We start from the raw sequence: 24,430 nt of genomic DNA, 5'->3' as shown, positions 1-24,430 counted from the left end.
GTACAACCACAAAGTCAAAGCCATCACACTGTTACACAACACCCCAATCTCCAAGATAACAGGGGTTCCAGGAGTCTATCCAGGGATCACTTTCCTTGGAATGAGGAACAGCAGAAACCACGGACTTTGTGTTTTATATGATTTATTTACAAATATATGCAACCTGAGCCTACAATGGAAGTGCTCACTACCTTCTCCCCTTGTCACAACCTTGGATTCAAGCAGAAATCAAGCATAGTAGCTAATGATGATGATAATAATAATACATAATAATTATTATTTATAACCTTCCCACTCTTGGCGGCTCCCAACAGAATATTAAACAGAATAAAACATCAAACATTAAAAACTTCCCTAAACAGAGTTGCCTTCAGATGTCTTCTAAAAGTCAGATAGTTGTTTATTTCCTTGACATCTGATGGGAGGGCGTTCCACAGGGCAGGCACCACCACCGAGAAGGCCCTCAGTCAGCAGAGCACGTGAATGTTAAACTCAGGGTTGTGGGTTCAAGCCCCATGTTGAGCAAAAGATTCCTGCTTTGCAGGGGGTTGGACTAGATTACGTTTGTGGTCCTTTCCAACCATACGATTCTATGGCTCTGTCTCTCCAGTTGCTGCCTGCATCGAAGCCAGGTCTTTCACAGCACTCTGGCATCAGCACTCTGGCATCTTCTTTCTCACTACTGGTAGCAGTCGTGAGGGAGGGGGACCCACCCATTTGCCCTCTAGCACAGAGCAGCTTCTTTTATTATACTCATGACTTGGGGTCCTTGCCTGGCTAATTCAACAAGGGAATCCTTCATTAGATTTTAACACTTTGATCCAGGGGTTAGATCTAGGAATTAGAAGGGACTCAGGCATAATGTAGCCTAACCTGCTTCCCTTTCCCCACAGAACTTACAACTGTATTTTTCTTGGAATTATAGGAAGAATATCAATGCCATTTTGTTACACTGGGTGTCTTGGGTTCTGTTTTAGAATTATGAGTCCAATTCCAATCCCATCCCAGGGAGTGCACTAAGGTATCCCCATCCCAGTTGAAAATGGAAACCTTTTAATGTTTAGAGGGCCTATTTTGTGACCAGTTTTCTCTGCCAGGCATGCCCCTCATTTGCAATCATCATTACCCTTTGCACAAGGGTGTGAAACTGGGAAATGAGGTGAATCTTGGAAGATGGTCCCTCCATGGCAAGTTAGTAGCCAATGGTCTCTTTGTCTCAATCCCAGCGTTGACTAGTTGGGGTAATATGCAGTTTTTGGGGACCCAGATGTCAAGAGGCATTCATGGAAGTTAACCAAGTGTGCATTAATAATAATTGGATAGGTATTCCCAAGTCTGTAATCCATTCACATTGTGTCATTATCAATGTGAGATAGCATACCAGTGGATGCCCATAGCCCCATCTCCACCCACATATTCAGCTCCAATGAGCTGTTGCTAAGAAATGCATGCCCTCAGCAGGATATGGAGGAAAGGCTTGCCATGGAGTGCAAGTGTGTAGCTCCCAAAAATATGATTCCCCATTGCTGGTGTAAACAGCAGTGTAACCCTGACTGGTTGCAATGATGCAGAAAGGAAGCTTCCCCTCTTCCCACCATTTGCACCCACTGGGTGGGTGGATAACCTGATGTAAAGTCTCAAAAGGCCTGATGAACTCATGACTTGTATCGCTTTATGAGATCACAAACACACTCTCCCTGAATTCCAAGTAATATCCAAATGGGGGATCCTGAAAAGTGGGGATATTGACAGACAGACAACACATTTCTCTACATCTGTGCAAGAGAGGTGGCTGAGATTTTGAGATGTATTCATTTCTGACAATACAGCAGACTGGTCCTCCACCACCTTCAGAAAACGCCTCAATCCGGATTTTATTTTGTTTTATTCTGTGGTAGATTTACAAGAAGAAAAACACAAACCAAGAAACAAATGTTAGAAAGGGGCAAGGTTAGACATGGAGGCACAAATCATTCTCTTTTGGGGGGGAGAGAGAAAAGGCTACCTGGCACTTCGCTCCCCTTTCTTCCCACCCAGGGGCCCCCACACTCTGCCTGACCTTCAGAGCCAGCACACCATGTGGAGCTTGGCCTCAGCAGCAGATGCCTCTTCCTCACCTGGTCTCCAGCAGCTGCTACGAGCTCCCCAGAGGTGGAGGTTGGCAACAGCAGCTAAGGGGATGCCATGGAGAGGCAATGGGATGCTCCCTCATTGCCACCACTACTCGGGATGAGTGCCGCCTCATCCTCCTGCTTGAACTCAGTAGTGGCAGCAATGGTGAGGGAAACAGGGAAATTTGAGGATCAAATCAGAAGCTGGGATGGCTTTCGTAATTCTAGGACTGTCCATGGAAAATCAAGACACTTGGAGGGTGTGTCCTGAGACTCCTCTAGTAGTATAACTGACCAGGGATTGCCACATCCCTCCAACTGGTTTGGGTTTCTTATCTTTCTCAAGAAGTTCTTTCCCCTCCTTACTGAATGGAGACCTAAGTGGAGAACAGCTCTACTTTTCCCATCCCCAATTCAGCTTCCCATTTTTTCTCTTGCCTGTATACTTCTAAAAAGACACTAATTAGTTTCTTTCGATCTAAGCTCAGATACTTCCTTCTCTTGCTACAGATATGTTCCTCCAAGTGGATTCTACACACACAGTTCAGGAGCTTGCCCCCATAACCGCTGGGCACAGTGACATCACACGCCCACATTGTGGGCATGGTGACGTCGTGCACACACGCCTTATAGCATGTGCATGCAGCAGTCAGCACACTTTGTGGGTGCCCAGCTCTATTCAAACTGCTAACTAGCAGATGGTTTAACGATTTTCTTTTTTGGATACATTTTGGAATCATGTGAAATTTCCATTTGAGTATCGATGGTATGCACTAAAACATAATTCTAATATTTCTAAATTAAATGGCAAATACCTTTTTTTTCCATATTTCTTCGAAGAAAGTCATTGTTTTTTTAAAAAAGTTACTTAAATATTGTCAACCTATTTCGTATACCAACAGTTCAATTTGAATTTTATCCAAACATTTAGGCAGGGGTGGCTAACGTCTAGCCCTCCAAATCTTCTTGGACTACAACTCCCTTCAACCCTGACCATTGGTCATGCTGGCCAGGGTGGGTGGTAGTTAGCATCCAACAACATATGCAGAGCCACAAATCAACCATCAGTGCTCTAAGCAATGCCTATGTTTTGTGGTTGGCAAGATAAAATTGTGGAAGGAACCAAAATTTACATTCACTTCAAAATTTAGATCTAACCACATGGATTCAAGGAGAACATTTCTTTCTATCTGTGCATATGTGGGTTTTGCATAGCAGCTCCTGGGACACTAGCCATGAAATAGGCACAGCCAAAGACCTCTAATTATACAGAGAGCCAGTTCTCCGTAGGTTTTGGTGGCAAAGCCATTCATAAATCAGGAGAGGAATGTGGGACTGTAGTAGGTATAATATGTTGGGGGAGAACTCATTTTTGTCCATTGACACAAGAATGGAAGAAGATGCAGCGATTCTTCAACCGAACCATAGCCTCCTTCATTTCCCTATTCCTTAGAGTATATATCATAGGGTTGAGTGCAGGGGTGACTACAATGTAGAAAATGGAAGCCATTTTGTCCACACCAGTACTGGAGAAGGGTACAAGGTACACAAAGAGGCAGGGCACAAAAAAGAGGCTGACCACGGTCAAGTGAGAGCTGCAGGTGGACAAAGCCTTCCCTCCACTCTCCTTGAAGTGGCCTCGAAGGCTGACCAGGATGACACCATAGGAGACTAGCAAGATAAGGAAGCAAACCAAGGAGAGGAGGCCGCTGTTGGCTGCCATGAGTATCTCAGTGCTGTAAGTATCGGCGCAAGCCAACCTGACCACCTGTGGGACATCACAGAAGAAATGGTCCAGTTTATTTGGTCCGCAGAATGGGAGCCGAAGAACCAGGACCAGCTGGGTTATAGTGTGGATGAGGCCACCAACCCAACAGGATGCCAGGAGCCTCCTGCAACGTGGGTGATTCATTCTGGTTGTGTATGTCAGTGGGTGGCAGATGGCCACATAGTGATCGTAGGCCATAATGGTGAGGAGGAGCATCTCGGTACCCCCAAAGAAGTGAAGGAAGAAGACCTGGGCCATACAACCACCGAATGAGATTGTCTGGCCATAATTTGCTCGGCCTGCCAACATCTTGGGGACAACCACAGAGCCCAAAGAAGTATCAATGATGGAGAAGTTAGCCAAGTAGAAGTACATTGGGGTCTGGAGGAGATGGGAATCTGCATGCACAGTCACCACAATGAGGAGGTTCCCCAATAGGATTGCTGTGTAGGAGACGGAGTCCAGGACAAAGAGAAGGAGTTGGATGGAGGGGGAGGGGGAGAGACCTAGGAAGGCAAACTCGGTGACACTGGAAGTATTCATAGAGCTGGCTGGATCTGAAGAGGGAAGAGACAAAGACATGTTAAGAGTCAGTAGCTCTCGTCCATCTTTCCCTCACTGTTCAAAGACATCACAGAATAGCCTTTTGTTGGGATTTACATAGAAGTATGACAAGAAAGATTAACCTCAGATAATGATATTCAGTAGACTTAATATATTTTACCACATTATGCAGTGATAATGTTAAAGCATGTGTTTATTGCAATATGTCAGTTTAAATTATTAGCATAGGATGCAGAATAGTAACTCAACTAGGCAGTGGATCCAAAAAGTTCCACAATGCATGACTTTAGGGAACATATTGTCAGGACGATTCGTTGTAGTCTTTCCTGCCAAACCAGCAATAAAGAATTTTTTTAAGGAAAGGAAAGAAATTACATAGACCTAACCCCTTTCTGTGTTCTGATAATCTTCCCTTCTCACCCTAAAGCAAGTAACACCTTCACCATGCTTTCATCCACCCCTCTCTTGCCTTGACAAACCTAATCATGTCCTAGTTTGCATGCAGTGTGTTCTCAGGCATGAGTTTAGAGAAATGGGTGTTTAACTCTTTCTTCTGTTCAAACACATTTTATTAATTTTGCCAAACATCTCTAGTGAATACACTCAAAAAAGTCCCAGAACTGAGTATCAGAAACATGTTAACATTGCCTGCTTTCATGCGAACCAAACACTGCATAACACTGGCAAAGCATTTTGAGATCCCACAAATTATTCGGTGTGTTCTTAAGATACTTTTATCATCAAGAATTATATATCTTATCCTGGAATCAGAAATGCAATCATGGCTTGGACTCTCAGTCTCCATAGTCCCTAGTCTTCTGTGCTTCACTTGACCTTGAAGCTATCATCAAAACCTGTTTGCTGCTCAAGGTGCTATTCTTAGCCATCAGACAAAGGGCACATATAAGAACCAATAGATTAATGCAATAAATTATTTGACCAAAATATCTTGCTGTATGCATTCCCATCCATTTCTACTTTGAAGCCCCACTCAGTCCAATACTCCCAGGAAGTTTGGAAAGGTATGTAGGCTTAAAAGTCTGCAGTCTATACTCTCCCACTGTCAGTATTGACACACATTACAAAAAAACCTGTCTGTTTATATTCTGTAACTGTTTGGTGGCCAGTGACTTTTTTTGCCAATTTACAGTTGGGGGGAGTCCTCATTCATATGCTAAATACAGTAGAGTCATGCACACAGGCAAATGCTTCATGCCATGTCAGTCCATTTGCCTGTCTGCTGAAATATCACCAGCCAGCACTGACTGGTTTTCATATTGGTGTTTTCATACAGGAGTATTTCCAAGTAAAACCTTGACTAGAAACTGGAAACTTTCACATACAACATGTGCACTCTACCCCTGCCTAGTATCAACCCATTTTAGTGTAACTAACAATGCAAAAAGTAGCAATTTATGGGAAGGGGTGAAAATGCTTACCTGACTTTCCATCACTGTAGGTTAAAGGGAGGGAGAGGAGAGTGGAGCCTGGCAGGGGCCTGGAAGGTCAGTGTGGTGCAAACAAACCAGCAGAACTCCTGGTGCAATGGCACCATGCCATGTTCCTTGCTGTCTTTCCCTCCCCCTTTCTGGTATGCCATAAAGAAGCTGATGGAAGCTGAAATATCCAATCAATCAGTTTATTATGGTCATAGACCAGGAAGCTCACATAAGGGCTGTTGCCCCTCCCTTCTTACCATCTCTGAATGCAACCAATAAGCCATTTCAGAGTTAGAACTTCATTGGAATGGGTCCTTAAAGCCACACATATACTGTATTTTTTTGAGTATAAGACTAGGTTTCCCCCCTAAAAAATAATGTCAGAAATTAGGGGCTGTCTTATACATGGATAGTGCTGAAGGTGGGTTGTCTTAAATCTGAGCCCCCCAAAATAGGGGGCATCTTATACATGGGGTCGTCTTAAAGACGGAAAAATACGGTTACTTAGGCATGCAAGGACACTGCCAGAGCAATGTTGCATGTCTGGGCTACTGAGCACACTCAGATCCCAATCTCTTTTTTGCAATAAGCAGATATGTCTTCTCACTAAATTCATGTATGCAGTACTTCAGTGATCTAGTGCTCCCACAATGAAGCCCTCACCTCATATCCAGCAGCTTGAGAAGATCTTGGAACCCCAAGACACCAACCTCCGGTGCCACCTCAATGGTATCTTCCGTCATGCATTCAACATTCTACTCCTTTTCTCACATACCTTGTTCTCAGGCAGCATTGATCTGCTTTAGGGTGCCCTCCTGTGTTGTTGGTCTCCAGAGATTGCACTGCAAAGGTGAAGAACGATTCTGAAGAATAATGTTAACACTAAAGGGAAATAGGAGGAAAAAAGAGGGGGGAAATATTGCTACTTTTCTATGATTTCTTTATAACATGACCATCATCAGGGCTTGAGGGCAAGGAATGAATTACCTTGCACAGGCATTAAGTGTGGACTATCAAAACAGAATTGAGGAATCCAGATTCCCAGCCTTTGCCAAACACAAGCATAAGACAAAAGGTCAATCTACCATCCAATCTTCTTACAGCAATAGGCAGGCAGATGCCTTCAAAAGCTCAAGGACAGCATAATGGCTTCCTCAGCTTGGTTCGAACCTACCATTTCATTTTAAACCCTATTTTTATTTCTCTGTATTCTAGAGATCAGCAATGTCTGTTCTTTGTAGTAGCACAGAGTATTTCTCATCCAGGGCTACTGAAAAAACCTCCAGACTGTAATTTGGAGAACTAGATGTAACCATATCATTACCTTTTTCTGCTTCCAGTACTGGACACCCAGCAGTCTCTCTGATTATGGAACAAAGTGTCCTGCAGTTTCTCTCTACAGTGGAAGTAGAAGCACATCTATAATATTCCAGGAACCTGTGATTATACTCTGGGGGGCAAGGGGCGGATCCCAGCTGCCTTTCGGATACCTTTGCCAAAAGATTTTATTGCTGAAACAATCATAGAGGTAGCGGTAGGAGCAAGAATCTCAAGTCCCTTTTGTCTCATGTATTTCACAGAAAATTTAGGAAGGTGGCCAAAATCCAAAGGGACAGCCTAATGCAATGCATATAACTAACGCAACAACAAACTCACAGTGGTGCTATGCTATCTGGAATATCAACTAGTTGGCGAAGAGGGCACCCACTGACTCTTTATTGGCAGGACGTTCCACAGGACTGGGCTGATGACTTTAAAGGCTCGATTTCTCGTGGTTGTAAAACAAGACTCATCAACTCTGGGAGAGATCAAAGATGCTCCTGCGTCTTGTTGGAATAAGATATCTCCAAGGCATTTGGACCTATGGTTCTTAGCCTAATCCAACAATGCATTATTGTCTGGTTGCAGAAATATGTGGCTGTGCTCCGAGGCCCCCAAGACTGACCCCCTTGAAATAACTTCACACAGACACTTATTTTAGTTTTAAAGTTATTGGGCAAATTTTCCAGGACCCTAGCCCCTCAAGCAGACTTCGGACGAGATCCAGGACCTCCAGATTCCTTTAATGAAATACCCAGATCCTGGAGGTAATCCTTCAGACCATCATGGACTTCGGCCAACCATACATCATTACCTTCATCAAATAAATGAACACCATCAGCCCTAAACAGGGCCATATTTGTAAACTTAATACCTGGGTGGGGAATCGCCCTGACACGGCCAAGGACAACACCTTCCACATCACTTTCCGGTCAATCCATTTCCGAGCATTATCAGTTACAGCTGAGTTTAAACTGTTCTTCCAAGCATGCCGCACCAGGGATCGTGACCAGAAAATAATTGTGTAGGGGCAAGACACAGCCAGCTCCTGTAAGTCTCTTTCAATGCGGGACCTTCAGTCCACCCCCCTCAAAAATAGCAGGTCATTTTCACCTAGCTGCAGAATCATGCAGAATCATGGCCGACGGCGGACCCAGGCTTGCCACCCGAGCCTTCACTAATGGCAAAAGTTCTCTCCAGAGCATTCCACCTCCGCCAACCATGAAATTCTTAACTGAGCAGATAAAGCGATATCACGCCCCATGCTGGTCTCCACTGCTCGCATGCTGGCCCAATGTACAATGCAATGGCCCAGAACCCAAACTTGGAACACTGGTGGCACTAAAAGAAAGAAAATGGCAAACAGGTGAGTAACAAGGAAAACTGCAAGGAATCATCTCACGTAGCCCCTGTAGGTGTCAGACCTCCAGTGCCCGAGATTCTTAATCCTTTTTGGTTGACAAGCCCCAATGAGTGGCAGTCATCCTTGACCAGGCAGGGACCTCCAAGAGTCGATGCTGGAAGTCGGAGTTGTGCTCCCCTGGCCCGCTGGTCAATCTTAGACCTGTGAATCAAAACCTACAAACAATTCTGCTTCCCCCAAGGTGACAAAGTGTTTCCTACGTATAACTTATCACATGGACAGCATATACAGTAGACAACATTTTTAGAATTACAAGTAATTAATGAATTGATTGTGAATGCAAAACATACATTTTAACTTTTAAAAATTGCAAACCCTCATGTCAGATTTTCTAATAGCTCCTGTGGTGTTTCACCTCTAGGGGTCTAGCAAGAGTTAAGTTGCAAGGGAGGTAAACAGGCAATAGGAGCTCTTCAGGCAAAAGCAGGGGAATATAAGGAGAAGCAGGCAGACAGGAGGGGAAGATAAAGGAGTTAAGTTGATGGGAGTTGATGAGAGAGGTGGAGAGGATTTTTAGATAGAGAGAGGGTTAGAGAAGCTAGGGAGGTGAGCCGTGGTGCAGAATCTGTAAGAGTAATAAGAAGGGAACTTCAGTCAGGGAGGAACAGGGGGAGAACTAATACTAAAGGTTAAGTTTAAGTAAACATATTTGAGAAACCATGAATAATTTTTATGCTTCTAAGATCATCACCTAAATAAACTTAATTGTTTTGTTCACTGTTCATCTGACTGGATTCCAATAAATTGTGTACCAGTACACAGACTTACTGGTTGGTAGCAGCGAGGGAAGAAATAGGCAAGGGAGGTATTGGGTCAATAGACCGTTAAACGTCCGGGGGCCCTTTACTGGTGTATCTCGCCACAGCTCCATTCAGTGAAATAATAACACTCTTATGAAACCATCGTCAGTGGTTAGTTTGCCATGAATTGGGTGGAGCCCAGAGTGCATTTCAGTTAGAATTTGAACTCCATTTACTATTTAGAAATGCTCTTGGTGTCTGAAGGTTGTGGCAGCATTATCTTCACGTTAAGGCAGAAGCATTGTGTTATTTGATGGTTCAGCATTTCAATATACAGTAATACTGGAAAAGGAAACCTTATTTTTTTATTTCTTTTGCTTTAGATAAGAGGTGGGAAGGAAGGAGTTTGGGACATACTGGTAGATCTATGTAGCATTTCAGCAAGGACTCTAAGTTAATTTACTATGGCAACAACAGAATTAAGAGATGTTTTAAGCATTAACCATAAGTACGGTAATATTATTTATATTTATATTATATTTATATTAATTTGTCTAATCTCATTTCGGGCTGCTCCTTCCTCGTCCTCTGCCTTTGCTGCTCTCGGCATTTCCCACCCTTGGTTTATACTTAAGTCAATACGTTTTCCCAGTTTTTTGTGGTCAAATTAGGTGCCTTGGCTTATATTCGGGTCATTTTATACTCTAGTATGTACGGTATGAGTCCAACTCCAATCCCATCCCAGGGAGTGCACTAAGGTATCCCCATCCCAGTTGTAAATGGAAACCTTTTAATGTTTAGAGGGCCTATTTTGTGACCAGTTTTCTCTGCCAGGCATGCCCCTCATTTGCAATCATCATTACCCTTTGCACAAGGGTGTGAAACTGTGGGAAATTAGGTGAATGTTGGAAGATGGTCTCTGCATGGCAAGTTAGCCAATGGTCTCCTGTCTCAATCCCAGCATTGACTAGTTGGGGTAATATGCAGATTTGGGAACCCAGATTTCAAGAGGCATTCATGGAAGTTAACCAAGTGTGCATTAATAATAATTGGATGGGTATTCCCAAATCTGTAATCCAATCACATTGTGTCATTATCAATGTGAAATAGCATACCAGTGGATGCCCATAGCCCCATCTCCACCCACATATTCTGCTCCAATGAGCTGTTGCTAAGAAACGCATGCCCTCAGCAGGATATGGAGGAAAGGCTTGCCATGGAGTGCAAGTGTGCAGCTCCCAAAAATATGATTCCCCATTGTTGGTGTAAACAGCAGTGTAACCCTGACTGGTTGCAATGATGCAGAAAGGAAGCTTCCCCTCTCCCTCCCCACCATTGCACCCACTGGGTGGGTGGATAACCTGATGTAAAGTCTCAAAAGGCCTGATGAACTCATGACTTGTATCGCTTTATGAGAGCACAAACACACTCTCCCTGAATTCCAAGTAATATCCAAATGGGAGATCCTGAAAAGTGGGGATATTGACAGACAGACAACACATTTCTCTACATCTGTGCAAGAGAGGTGGCTGAGATTTTGAGATGTATTCATTTCTGACAATACAACAGACTGGTCCTCCACCATCTTCAGAAAACGCCTAAATCTGGATTTTATTTTGTTTTATTCTGTGGTAGAATTACAAAAAGAAAAAACACACACCAAGAAACAAATGTTAGAAAGGGACAAGGTTAGACATGGATATGTAACACATTAGCCCCAGGATGGAAGATTTATTACACCCTGGATTAGAAAGAGTTAATCCACCTCCAGCTTAACTGACAGCGCATCTTTAGGAGGCGGGACGGTGCCCGGTTTAACGTTTTGGCAGTTGGAAGAGGGGGAGTGGGGTGACGAAGAGGGAAGAAGAAGGTTGTGGGGCCAGGATAGTGGTGGTTTAGGTTAGGCTTAGGATGACTTGAAGTTAAAGTCTGACAGAGTTAATGTATAACTGTAACTAAACTTGTAAACTTATGCATCGTTAAGAAAGAAAAACCTATGTTCTCAAGTAAATAAAATTCATCTTCTTTTTGTGCCAAAGAGTATCATCTTGGTGATTCTTGGTTATTCCAGCAGCGTATTAAAACTCACAGAGGTGGAGACTCAGAAAAGGCCAAAACTTACCTAAGGAAAAGGGGATAGTTTGTGTCCTAGAGTCACACAGGAAGGGCAGTATGGTGAAAACCTAGAGTGCCACAAGTTTGCCAGGGTGATATGGCAGACTGATACAGTGGGGATCTGTTCTGTAGGCAAGAGGTTGTTCATTCAAATAGCCCTGATTGTTTGTGAGATCAGGCCACGAAAGCTGGAATTAGACTCTCTTTACTGAGAAGTCCAGAATTGAGGGTTTTATTTTAAGGTGTAAGGAATTGAGTGGGGATTGCTTTTCCCCTGTACCCTTTCGTCTCATAATCTATTGGCAACGTCGGCAAGGGGGTTCGTCGCAAGTGACTCTAGTTAAGCCTGACAGGACAGCTTACTTTCTTTCCAAGTATTTATGTACCTGTCTTTAAATATATTAATATTTTAGCTGTCAGCCATGCACCCAGATATTTAACTTTCTTATGTATACCTACCGTATATCTGTAAGTTGTTGGACATCCTTTTTATATTGTTCTGTTATATTGTACTGTCACGTTCTTCACCAAGGTCTTAGTTTTATTTATATTTAATTTAAAGCCTGCTACCTGTCCGAATTCTTGGATCCTCAACAGAACCTTTGGTAAACTATTCTTAGGGTCTTCTACAGTAATCATAAGGTCATACCTTAACTGTTAAGATGGGGTACATCAACCTGGGAAGGCAGCCCATCTAAAAGAAGGAAATCTCAGATCCTCTATTGGCTTGCAGGAAAGCTTTTTTCTATTGGCAACGTCACCGAGGGGGTTCGTCCCAGGAGGCACAAATCATTCTCTTTTTTTGAGAGAGAGAGAGAGAGAGAAAGATACCTTGCACTTCGCTCCCCCCTTCTTCCGACCCAGGGGCCCCCACACTCCGCCTGACCTTCAGAGCCAGCACACCATGTGGAGCTTGGCCTCAGCAGCAGATGCCTCTCCTCTTCCTCACCTGGTCTCCAGCAGCTGCTATGAGCTCCCCAGAGGTGGAGGTTGGCAACAGCAGCTAAGGGGATGCCATGGAGAGGCAATGGGATGCTCCCTCATTGCCACCACTATTCAGGATTAGTGCCTCCTGCTTGAACTCAGCGGTGGCAGCAATGGCAAGGGAAACAGGGAAATTTGAGGATGAAATCAGAAGCTGGGATGTCTTTCATAATTCTGGGACTGTCCATGGAAAATCAAGACACTTGGAGGGTGTGTCCTGAGACTCCTCTAGTAGTATAACTGACCAGGGATTGCCACATCCCTCCAACTGGTTTGGGTTTCTTATCTTTCTCAAGAAGTTATTTCCCCTCCTTACTGAATGGAGACCTAAGTGGAGAACAGCTCTACTTCTCCCATCCCCAATTCAGCTTCCCACTTTTTCTCTTGCCTGCATACTCCTAAAAAGGCACTAATTAGTTTCTTTCGATCTAAGCTCAGATACTTCCTTCTCTGGCTACAGATATGTTCCTCCAAGTGGATTCTACACACACAGTTCGGGAGCTATACCCCCAGCGGTGCCAGCTTGCCCCCATAACTGCTGGGCACAGTGACATCACACGCCCACATTGTGGGCATGGTGACGTCATGCACACATGCCCTATAGCATGTGCGTGCAGCTGTCAACACACTTTGTGGGTGCCCATCTCTACTCAAACTGCTAACTAGCAGATGGTTTAACGATTTTCTTTTTAGGATACATTTTGGAATCATGTGAAATTTCCATTTGAGTATCGATGGGTATGCACTGAAACATAATTCTAATATTTCTAAATTAAATGGCAAATACCTTTTTTTCAATATTTCTTCGAAGAAAGTCATTGCTTTTAAAAAAAAGGTACTTAAATATTGTCAACCTATTTCGTATACCAGTGATGGCAAACCTATGACACGTGTGTCAGACGTGACACGCAGAGCCCTCACTGCTGGCACGCGCCCCATCGGCCCATTTGCTCTGTTGTTGTTGGTTCCCCCATTTGTTCTCCCACTCCTCCTACAGCTTGTCTCCGCTAGAGCTTGTCTCCGCTGTTAAAACCCGGATCCTTTTTTGTTGTTGTTGTTGCTGGTAGCCAGATTGGTTTTTTAACCCGTTCTGTGCTGGGGTTTTTTGTGCTTTGGCAGACTATGTCAGTGCTGCATGTTAGTTCCAGCGAAGGTATTATTCGTCATTTATTTCTGTTCTCTTCCCCCCCCCAAAAGCGCAGCAGCTTTGGGGTATCCCCCCCAAAAAAGCAAAGCAACTTTTGCACCCCCCAAAAAACCTCCAAAACTTGGGTTAGCAGCTCCCCCCAAAAAGCTCAACAACTCTGGGCACTTTGTGATAAATAAGGGTTTTTTGGTTTGGTTTGGTTAAATAATTAGTTTTGGGTTTATTAAATACAGTTATATATTACAATTATACATTTTTGTTATTTAAACTATAAATATCTCAAAATTATTGTTTTTTTCTCGAAGTGACACACCACCCGAGTTATGCTCGGTTTTTTAGCGAATTTTGACACACCAAGCTCAAAAGGTTGCCCATCACTGTCGTATACCAACAGTTCAATTTGAATTTTATCCAAACATTTAGGCAGGGGTGGCTAACTTCTAGCCCTCCAAATCTTCTTGGACTACAACTCCCTTCAACCCTGACCATTGGTCATGGTGGCCAGGGTTGGTGGTAGTTAGCATCCAACAACATATACAGAGCCACAAATTAACCATCAGTGGTCTAAGCAATGCCTATATTTTGTGGTAGGCAAGATAAAATTGTGGAAGGAACCAAAATTTACATTCACTTCAAAATTTAGATCTAACCACATGGATTCAAGGAGAACATTTCTTTCTATCTGTGCATATGTGGGTTTTGCATAGCAGCTCCTGGGACACTAGCCATGAAATAGGCACAGCCAAAGACCTCTAATTATACAGAGAGCCAGTTCTCCGTAGTCTTCAGTAACAAAGCCATTCAAAAATCAGGAGAGGAATGTGGGACTGTAGTAGGTATAATATGTTGGGGGAGAACTCATTTTTGTCTATTGACACAAGAACGGAAGAAGATGCAGTGATTCTTTAACCGAACCATCGCCTCCTTCATTTCCCTATTCCTTAGAGTATATATCATAGGGTTGAGTGCAGGGGTGACTACAGTGTAGAATATGGAAGCCATTTTGTCCACAACAGAACTGGAGAAGGGTACAAGGTACACAAAGAGGCAGGGCACAAAAAAGAGGCTGACCACAGTCAAGTGAGAACTGCAGGTGGACAAAGCCTTCCCTCCACTCTCCTTGAAATGGCCTTTCAGGCTGACCAGGATGACACCATAGGAGACTAGCAAGATAAGGAAGCAAACCAAGGAGAGGAGGCCACTGTTGGCTGCCATGAGTATCTCAGTGCTGTAAGTATCGGCGCAAGCCAACCTGACAACCAGTGGGACATCACAGAAGAAATGGTCCAGTTTATTTGGTCCGCAGAATGGGAGCCGAAGAACCAGGACCAGCTGGGTTCCGGTGTGGATGAGGCCTCCAACCCAACAGGATGCCAGGAGCCTCCTGCAACGTGGGCGATTCATTCTGGTTGTGTATGTCAGTGGGTGGCAGATGGCCACATAGCGATCGTAGGCCATAATGGTGAGGAGGAGCATCTCGGTACCCCCAAAGAAGTGAAGGAAGAAGACCTGGGCCATACAACCACCAAATGAGATTGTCTGGACATAATTTGCTTGGCCTGCCAACATTTTGGGGACAACCACAGAGCCCACAGAAGTATCAATGATGGATAAGTTAGCCAGGAAGAAGTACATGGGGGTCTGGAGGAGATGGGAATCTGCACGCACAGTCACCACAATGAGGAGGTTCCCCAATAGGATTGCTGTGTAGGAAACGGAGACTAGGACAAAGAGAAGGAGTTGGATGGAGTGGGAGCGGGAGAGACCTAGGAAGGCAAATTCGGTGACACTGGAAGTATTCATAGAGGTGGCTGGATCTGAAGAGGGAAGAGACAAAGACATGTTAAGAGTCAGTAGCTCTCGTCCATCTTTCCCTCACTGTTCAAAGACATCCCAGAATAGCCTATTGTTGAGATATATATAAGTATGACAAGAAAGATTAACCTCAGATAATGATATTCAGTAGACTTAATATATTTTACCGCATTATAGAGCGATAATATTAAAGCATGTGTTTATTGCAATATGTTAGTTTAAATTATTAGCATAGAACCCAGAATACTAAGTCAACAAGCAGTGGATCCACAAAGTTCCACAATGCATGACTTTAGGGAACATATTGTCAGGACAATTCGTTGTAGTCTTTCCTGCCAAACCAGCAATAATGAATTTTTTTTTAAGGAAAAGAAAGGGTGGCACTGTGGGTTAAACCACAGAGCCTAGCGCTTGCCAATCAGAAAGTCGGTGGTTCGAGTCCCCGCGATGGGGTAAGCTCCCATTGCTCGGTCCCAGCTCCTGCCAACCTAGCAGTTTGAAAGCACATTAAAGTGCAAGTAGATAAATAGGTACTGCTCCAAACGGGCAGGTAAACGGTGTTTCCGTGTGCTTCCCTGGTTCGCCTGAAGCGGCTTTGTCATGCTGGCCACATGACCTGGAAGCTGCTGAATGCCGGCTCCCTCGGCCAATAAGGCGATGGGCGCCTCAACCCCAGAGTCGGTCATGACTGAACCTAATGGTCAGGGGTCCCTTTACCTTTAACCCTGTTCTGATAATCTTCCCTTCTCACCCTAAAGGAAGTAACACCTTCACCATGCGTTCAGCCACCCCTCTCTTGCCTTGACAAACCTAATTATGTCCTAGTTTGCATGCAGTGTGTTCTCAGGCATGAGTTTAGAGAAATGGGTGTCTAACTCTTTGTCCTGTTCAAACACATTTTATTAATTTTGCCCAACATCTCTATTGAATACACTCAAAAAAGTCCCAGAACTGAGTATCAGAGAGATGTTAACATTGCCTGCTTTCATGTGAACCAAACCCTGCATAACACTGGCAAAGCATTTTGAGATCCCACAAATTATTTGGTTTCTTCTTAAGATACTTTTATCATCAAGAATTATATATCTTATCCTGGAATAAAAAATGCAATCATGGCTTGGACTCTCAGTCTCCATAGTCCCTAGTCTTCTGTGCTTCACTTGACCTTCAAGCTATCATCAAAACCTGTTTGCTGCTCAAGGTGCTACTCTTAGCTATCAGACAAAGGGCACATATAAGAACCAAGAGATTAATGCAATAAATTATTTGACCAAAGTGTCTTGCTGTGAGTCCCATTGAGTCCAATACTCCCAGGAAGTTTGTATAGGATTGTAGGCTAAAAAGTCTGCAGTCTATACTCTCCCACTATCAGTATTGACACACATTACACAAAAACCTGTCTGTTTATATTCTGTAACTGTTTGGTGGCCAGTGACTATTTTGCCAATTTAAAGGTGAGGGGAATCCTCGTTCAGATGCTAAATACAGTACTGTAGATTCATGCACACAGGCAAATGCTTCATGCCATGTCAGTCCATTAGCCTGTCTACTGAAATATCGCCAGCACTGACTGGTTTTCATATAGGTGTTTTCATTCAGGAGTCTTTCCAAGTAATACCTTGACTAGAAACTGGAAACTTTCACATTTAACATGTGCACTCTACACCTGAATTTCAACCCCTGCCTAGTATCAACCCATTTTAGTGTAACTAACAATGCAAGCAGTAGCAATTTATGGGAAGGGGTGAGAATGCTTACCTGACATTCCATCATTAGAATCACTGTAGGTTACTGGGAGGGAGAGCAAAGTGGAGCCTGACAGGGACCCGGCAGGTCAGTGTGGTGCAAACAAACCAGCAGAACTGCCAGGATGCATCAGCAGTGGTACTGGTGCAATGGCACAATACCATGTTCCTTGCTGTCTTTCCCTCCCCCTTTCTGGTATGCCATAAAGAAGCTGATGGAAGCTCAAATAACCAATCAATCAGTTTATTATGGTCATAGACCAGGAAGCTTACATAAGGGCTGTTGCACCTCCCTTCTTAGCATCTCTGAATGCAACAAATAAGCCATTTCAGAGTTAGAACTTCATTGGAATGGGTCCTTACACAGCCACACATAGACCATATATTTCTGTGTATAATACTAGGTTTTTCCCCAAAAATAAAAATAATGTCAGAAATTAGGGGCTGTCTTATACGTGGATAGTGTTGAGAGTGGATTTTCTTAAATCTGAGTCTCCAAAAATAGGGGGCATCTTATACATGGGGCCGTCTTAAAGAGAAATACAGTTACTTAGGCATGCAAGGACACTGCCAGAGCAATGCTGCATGTCTGGGCTACTGAGCACACTCAGATCCCAATCTCTTTTTTGCAATAAGCAGATATGTCTTCTCACTAAATTCATGTATCGAGTACTTCAATGACCTAGTGCTCCCACAATGAAGCCCTCACCTCATATCCAGCAGCTTGAGAAGATCTTGGAACCCCAAGACACCAACCTCCGGTGCCACCTCAATGGTATCTTCCGTCATGCATTCAACATTCTACTCCTTTTCTCACATACCTTGTTCTCAGGCAGCATTGATCTGCTTTAGGGTGCCCTCCTGTGTTGTTGGTCTCCAGAGATTGCACTGCAAAGGTGAAGAAAGATTCTGAAGAATAATGTTAACACTAAAGGGAAATAGGAGGAATAAAGAGGGGGAAAATATTGCTACTTTTCTATGATTTCTTTATAACATGACCATAATCAGGGCTTGAGGGCAAGGAATGAATTACCTTGCACATGCATTAAGTGTGGACTATCAAAACAGAATTGAGGAATCCAGATTCCCAGCCTTTGCCAAACACAAGCATAAGACAAAAGGTCAATCTACCATCCAATCTTCTTACAGCAATAGGCAGGCAGATGCCTTCAAAAGCTCAAGGACAGCATAATGGCTTCCTCAGCTTGGTTCGAACCTACCATTTCATTTTAAACCCTATTTTTATTTCTCTGTATTCTAGAGATCAGCAATGTCTGTCCTTTGTAGTAGCACAGAGTATTTCTCATCCAGGGCTACTGAAAAAACCTCCAGACTGTAATTTGGAGAACTAGATGTAACCATATCATTACCTTTTTCTGCTTCCAGTACTGGACACCCAGCAGTCTCTCTGATTATGGAACAAAGTGTCCTGCAGTTTCTCTCTACAGTGGAAGTAGAAGCACATCTATAATATTCCAGGAACCTGTGATTATACTCTGGGGGGCAAGGGGCGGATCCCAGCTGCCTTTCGGATACCTTTGCCAAAAGAGTTTATTGCTGAATCAATCATAGAGGTAGCGCTAGGAGCAAAAATCTCAAGTCCCTTTTGTCTCATATATTTCACAGAAAATTTAGGAAGGTGGCCAAAATCCAAAGAGAAAGCCTAATGCAATGCATATAACTAATGCAACAACAAACTCACAGTGGTGCTATGCTATCTGGAATATCAACTAGTTGGCGCAGAGGGCACCCACTGACTCTTTATTGGCAGGACGTTCCACAGGACTGGGCTGATGACTTTAAAGGCTCGATTTCTCATGGTTGTAAAACAAGACTCATCAACTCTGGGAGAGACCAAACATGCTCCTGCGTCTTGTTGGAATAAGATATCTCCAAGGCAATTGGACCAATGGTTCTTAGCCTAATCCAACAATGCATTTTTGCCTAGTTGCTGCAATATGTGGATATCAGAGCATCACCAGAACAAGGGTTACCCAGGGTCCCACTTGGTCAGTGCGCAACAATACATTTCAGATCTGTTGGCTCCAGTCCAGACCATTGCAGTTACCACTGTTCCCAGCTCAGCAGCAAGCCTGGTGAATGCAAACTGAATTCTACTTTTTAATGTTTAATGTTTTATAATGAAAAATACAACATTACCAATATAATTTTTCAAAGAAGACAACTTTATTTAAACAAATAAAATAATGTCATTTATAATGTTTTTAAACCATGAATATGCGCAATGTTTTTGTCATATCAACAGTTCAAATACCATTCCGTTCAAACAATAAGGTGGGAACAATTTTATTTTATTTTAATTTTCAGTTGCATGAGATTTTTCAACTTTTTCATATATGTTGTTTCCATGCTGATTTCACATCTGAAGTCAGTTTTGTTCTTTAAGCTCTAGGGTTTTTGTTTTTGTTTTGCAATTCATGTTTTTCACCATAATCTTTGTTTTTCGCGATGCAAGAATTCAATATTTTATTAAACACATAGCCAAAGTAGTACAATATGATTATAAATGTAAGTGACTTAAATAGCATTCAACACAACATGTATAGCATTGAAAATGACATGTATATCTATGCACAGTTGAAGGTATGCAAAAAAAAATTGTATTCCCTTGGGATACAGTATATTCAGGTCAGAATTTGTGCTTTTTTACCCTCGTACTTTTCTCCTCAGAATTATCACCCTTTTCCTCAGCTGCCTGCCTATTGCCTCTTTCACCTGATCATTCCTCAGACAATAGATCAAAGGATTAAGAAAAGGTGTAATAGCAGTATAGAAGACTGTCACTGCCTTTGTGACCTCCAACTGGCTTTCTCCATCTGGAGTTACATACATCCCTCCCACTGAGCCATAAAACAGTGTGACAACCACTAGATGGAAAGATATGGTGGAGAAGGCCTTCTTACGTGAGCCTTGGTAAGAGGGTTTCATCAGAGTGAGAATCACAACACTATAGGATAGCACAACAAAGAAGACATTGCCTAAAACTAGAACATTCATGAATATCTGGCACACACGAGGAGCATTTCCCAGAGGAGGGCAAGCCAAGGACAGAATTGGACCAGGATCACACAAAAAATGGTCAATGATGTTGGGGCCACAGAAAGACAACTCGAAGATCTGAAAGACAGGAAGAAGGTACCACAAAAAGCCTAAGACCCAACAAGTGGCCACCAAGGCATAGCAGGCATTTGGGGACATAATTTGTGGGTAATGCAGTGGGTGGCAAATGGCCAGATAGCGATCCAAAGCCATAGTTGTAAGAAAGAAGCATTCAGTGCTTCCAAGAGAGAAGAAAACATAGAACTGGAGGAAGCAGGCATGGAAGGAGATGATCCCATGATGAGACGATAGGTCAAAGAGCATACGGGGTACTGTAGCAGTGACATAGCACATCTCCAGCCAGGAGAAGTTGCCCAGCAAGATGTACATGGGCAACCGGGCCAAGCGGCCATCAAGAAGCACAAGTGTAATAATGAGGATGTTTTCTGCCAAAGTGAGCACATAGAGAATGGTGAAGAAAATAAGGAGGAGGAAGCGCTTCTGTTGGTCAACTCCAAAGCCCAGCAAAACAAATTCTTCAATGACAGTCCCATTGGCCAAATTCATCTGTGATAAGATAACAGAATCAGCACTATGTATCAATAGGAAACATGTAATATATCATATAACGTAAGCGTTGTATACCATTAGCTGGCCTCTTTCCATTTGGAAGAGAAATATTAAGTTGGCTTCATTATTGAGTACAGTAGAAAAGGGGGGAAGCCTCTATATTTCAAATCATACCTCAAATTCATTTTTATTTTATTTTTGTTATTATATGTAAACTATGACTTTCATGATGTAGCCCATGGATCTCCCTCATCTATGATCTGATTATGGATGAAGAACCTGATCTGGCATGTATCACTGAAACCTGGGTGGGTGAACAGGGTAGAGTTGGTCTCACCCAGCTGTGCCCTCCTGGGTACTCAGGGAAGCAGCAGGGCCGACTCAAGGGTCAGGGAGGGGGAGTTTCTGTGGTCTATAAAGATTCTCTCTCTATCTTCAGGCTCTCTGTCTAGACGGGGTGGAATGTAGTGTGTGTTCCTGGCGTTGGGCAATCGGGACAGATTAGGGATTCTGCTGGTTTACTGTTTGCTTTGCTGCCCTGAGCGCCCTTCTCACACTTTGTGGAGCCCGTTTGGCCCCCTGGTATACTCCAGAGCTTAAGGGGAGGGAACAAGATGGGTTTTATATTTTGTGGTTTTATATTTTGATTTTATTCTGTGAACCTTCGGGCAAGAGATACAGAACAATTAAATCAAGAACAAATCGATTAAAAAACAGTTTCTATCCAAGAGCTGTAACAATCTTAAATGCTGTAACTAAATAATATGAGCCTGGGGAGTTGTGATGGGTGTGTGTGTGTGTGTGTGTGTGGCTGTAATTGTGTTTTTGTTTTGTTTTTATGGGATGGCATTCAATTTCATTGTACTGTACTATGTACAATGACAATAAAGTATCTATCTATCATCTATCTATCTATCTATCTATCTATCTATCTAACCACCCTGAGACCCCTGGGTATAGGGTCGTATATAAATTCTAATAATAATAATAATAATAGTTGTCACAGATGGGTGTTGGCTACTCCCGAGTAAGCACTCCACACCTCCTCTGGATTTTCAGAGTTTTATTGTGCATGCTATATACAGTGGTGAGATGTCTCAAATCATGTCTGCTCTGCATGGGGCATAAGCCTGCAATAGCCTCTGGCAGGCTCTGACCCAGCCTTTAAGACTGGTCCCCAAAATGCCACTCCTACTGGCGCTACGGGATCCCCATTGTGTCAAACCTTTCTCCTCAGCTGTCACTGATTCTTCCCTCTCCTTTCCACCCTCTGATGCAGCTGGCTCCACCCCTTCTTCTCTGCTTCCCAACTGCAGTTGAGGCTCCAGTATGCTGCTAGAGCCCTGGAACCTCCTTCCTGCCTTGATGCTCTTGCTGCTGCTCTCCCATCTGATGGAAGTAAGCAGAGTGGGCTGCTCTCTGCAAGCCCTCTCTCTTACAATAGTAATTCTGAAAATATCCATGAAGAAGTTCCGCACCCACCCAACCCACCCGAAGATGATGCACATTCAAATTCATCCCTCCTCAGTTCCCACTCAAGTCTTTTTTTGCTCTGGTAACAATTCCCATTTACTGTATGTACCTTATTAAGAGTCAAAGCATCATCTCATTCAGCAGAAAGCCTCTGCAAGAATTTTGGGCAATGAACATTCTTCCTTGAGCCCTGGCATGCTGCTTATATGCAGGTTGGATGGCGTGAAGAAGGAAAAGGACCATAATGTGAGCTTCATAGAAGGGAGATTCCATGTGCCTGTGCTGATCACAGCTTCAGTGCCATTGGCCAACTCTGGCTGCAGTTTTTTAAACATTTACTGAAAGGAACCTTGGGAACATCTCTCTCAAGAACAATGAGAACAGCGCAATATATACACAGAAACACCATCCCTTGGGAGACAGAATTCTCCCATAGGTCTCACAGCTCTTCATTATAGTGCATGCTGCATTATAAGTTTTTTAAATGAGTTTTTCTTAAGGATTTTTTTTGTCATACAAAGCAAACAAATAAGCAAGGAAAACTACATATAGCACTGTAGAAATTTTAATTGTGCATTATGACTAGATGGTGCACGCTTTTTAGATGTGTTTTTATTGCTTCTTTTATTTCTTGTACTTTATTGTATTACAACATCCACTCTGTAGAATTCAAAGTGCAATACAAGAAAATACATTATTGGGGGGGGGGGGCGCAAAAGAGAGAGAATTAAAATCAATACAAATATTTAATATGCACATTCTACAGACACCTGAATGAAGCTCACAGACCCCTGGTAGTCTGTGGATCACAATTTGGGAACCCCTGCTTTAGAATTAGGAGTGGGGGAAAAATTTGATCCAGTTTGAAACTTAACACAAACCTACGCAGCCTGCATTCTCTACAACAATATGTGAACTCAAACACTTGAAATTTGCACTTTACAAAATTTTGTGATGCAGTTCTCCAACCAAATAATGTGTGTAAGAATGCATTGAAGAGAAGTGTACATATCCATGAAAGTAACATAAAAGGCATTGCATAATGGAAAATATTTACGGCAGGCATAATTGTATAGAGGAGTCTGTTTATTAGGAAACATCAACACTAAAATGCTGCTGAATTTTCATGGTGACGTTTTTAAAAAATGCAAACTGATGCAGGAATGTGGAGCACTGCCTGGAAAACAGAGGAACTGAGAGATATCAAAACTAGCAGATTTGTCCGATCCCTTTTTGCAACTTGCATAGGCTCATTAATATGTATTTTTAAAACGTTGCTGCACTAAAACAACAAGTCAAGGGGGAAGCATGGCTATACCCCCTTTCCTTGGCATGCCTCTTCCAAGGACTAATGTTTGCCCCGCAGCTAGACTGGTGACTGGGAGCGGCCGCCAAGACCACATAACACTGGTCCTGAAAGACTACATTGGCTCCCAGTATGTTTCCAAGCACAATTCAAAGTGTTGATGCTGACCTATAAAGCCCAAAACGTCCTGGGTCCAGTATACCTGAAGGAGCATCTCCAGCCCCACCCCATTGTTCAGCCAGGACACTGAGGTCCAGCGCCAAGGGCCTTCTGTCAGTTCCCACACTGTGAGAAGTGAAATTGCAGGGAACCAGGCAGAGGAGGGCCTTCTTGGTAGTGGCGCCCGCCCTATGGAACGCCCACCCATCAGATGTCAAATAAATAAACAACTATCTGACATTTAGAAGACATCTGAAGACAGCCCTGTTTAGGGAAGCTTTTAATATCTGATGAATTATTGTATTTTAATATTTTGCTGGAAGATGCCCAGAGTAGTTGGGGTATAAATAAATTATTATTATTATTATTATTATTATTATTATTATTATTGTTATTGTTATTGTTATTGTTATTATTATTATTATCCCATTGTCCCTGTGCCTGTCCTTTGCCCATGCTGCTTGGACTAAAGGTTCTATTGTCACCAGGCAGTGTGGGTTGGGGACTCATTCAGAGGAAAGTGTAAAAGACCCCCATACCCCAACATCGTGGTCCCAATCTGGGGTCCATCTCCTATTGCTGCCATGGCTGCTGTTTGTTTACTAGTTTTAAATGCAACCATACAGGAACTAATTATGTGATATGTCTAGTCTATATACAATAAAAACAAACAACTGAAAGCCTAACAATG

At 43.1% G+C, this 24,430-nt stretch overlaps 3 protein-coding genes across 3 annotated transcripts; all 3 read right to left on the bottom strand.

Moving 5' to 3' along the window:
- Positions 1-3,477: 3,477 nt before the first annotated feature.
- On the bottom strand, positions 3,478-4,425 carry LOC118095634 (olfactory receptor 4Q3-like). The gene has a single exon (XM_035136879.2). It carries the CDS (start codon positions 4,420-4,422, stop codon positions 3,478-3,480), a length of 945 nt encoding a protein of 314 aa, XP_034992770.2. The 5' UTR covers positions 4,423-4,425.
- A 10,044-nt stretch (positions 4,426-14,469) lies between these two features.
- Positions 14,470-15,414, bottom strand: LOC118078060 (olfactory receptor 4Q3). Its single transcript, XM_035101786.3, has one exon. It carries the CDS (start codon positions 15,412-15,414, stop codon positions 14,470-14,472), a length of 945 nt encoding a protein of 314 aa, XP_034957677.3.
- A 4,370-nt stretch (positions 15,415-19,784) lies between these two features.
- Positions 19,785-21,153, bottom strand: LOC118095636 (olfactory receptor 11G2-like). The gene has a single exon (XM_035136881.2). The coding sequence runs from the start codon at positions 20,796-20,798 to the stop codon at positions 19,839-19,841; it is 960 nt and encodes a 319-aa protein (XP_034992772.1). The 5' UTR covers positions 20,799-21,153; the 3' UTR covers positions 19,785-19,838.
- Positions 21,154-24,430: the final 3,277 nt, after the last annotated feature.

This window comes from Zootoca vivipara, chromosome 12 (assembly GCF_965207765.1).
Source record: "Zootoca vivipara chromosome 12, rZooViv2.hap1.1, whole genome shotgun sequence".
Classification (NCBI taxonomy): domain Eukaryota; kingdom Metazoa; phylum Chordata; class Lepidosauria; order Squamata; family Lacertidae; genus Zootoca; species Zootoca vivipara.
This window is presented reverse-complemented; position numbering and strand designations above follow the sequence as displayed.

What these genes read in the sequence shown, in the direction of transcription:
- LOC118095634 (XM_035136879.2), bottom strand. Translation starts at nt 4,422, where the DNA reads ATGAATACTTCCAGTGTCACCGAGTTTGCCTTCCTAGGTCTCTCCCCC.
- LOC118078060 (XM_035101786.3), bottom strand. Translation starts at nt 15,414, where the DNA reads ATGAATACTTCCAGTGTCACCGAATTTGCCTTCCTAGGTCTCTCCCGC.
- LOC118095636 (XM_035136881.2), bottom strand. Translation starts at nt 20,798, where the DNA reads ATGAATTTGGCCAATGGGACTGTCATTGAAGAATTTGTTTTGCTGGGC.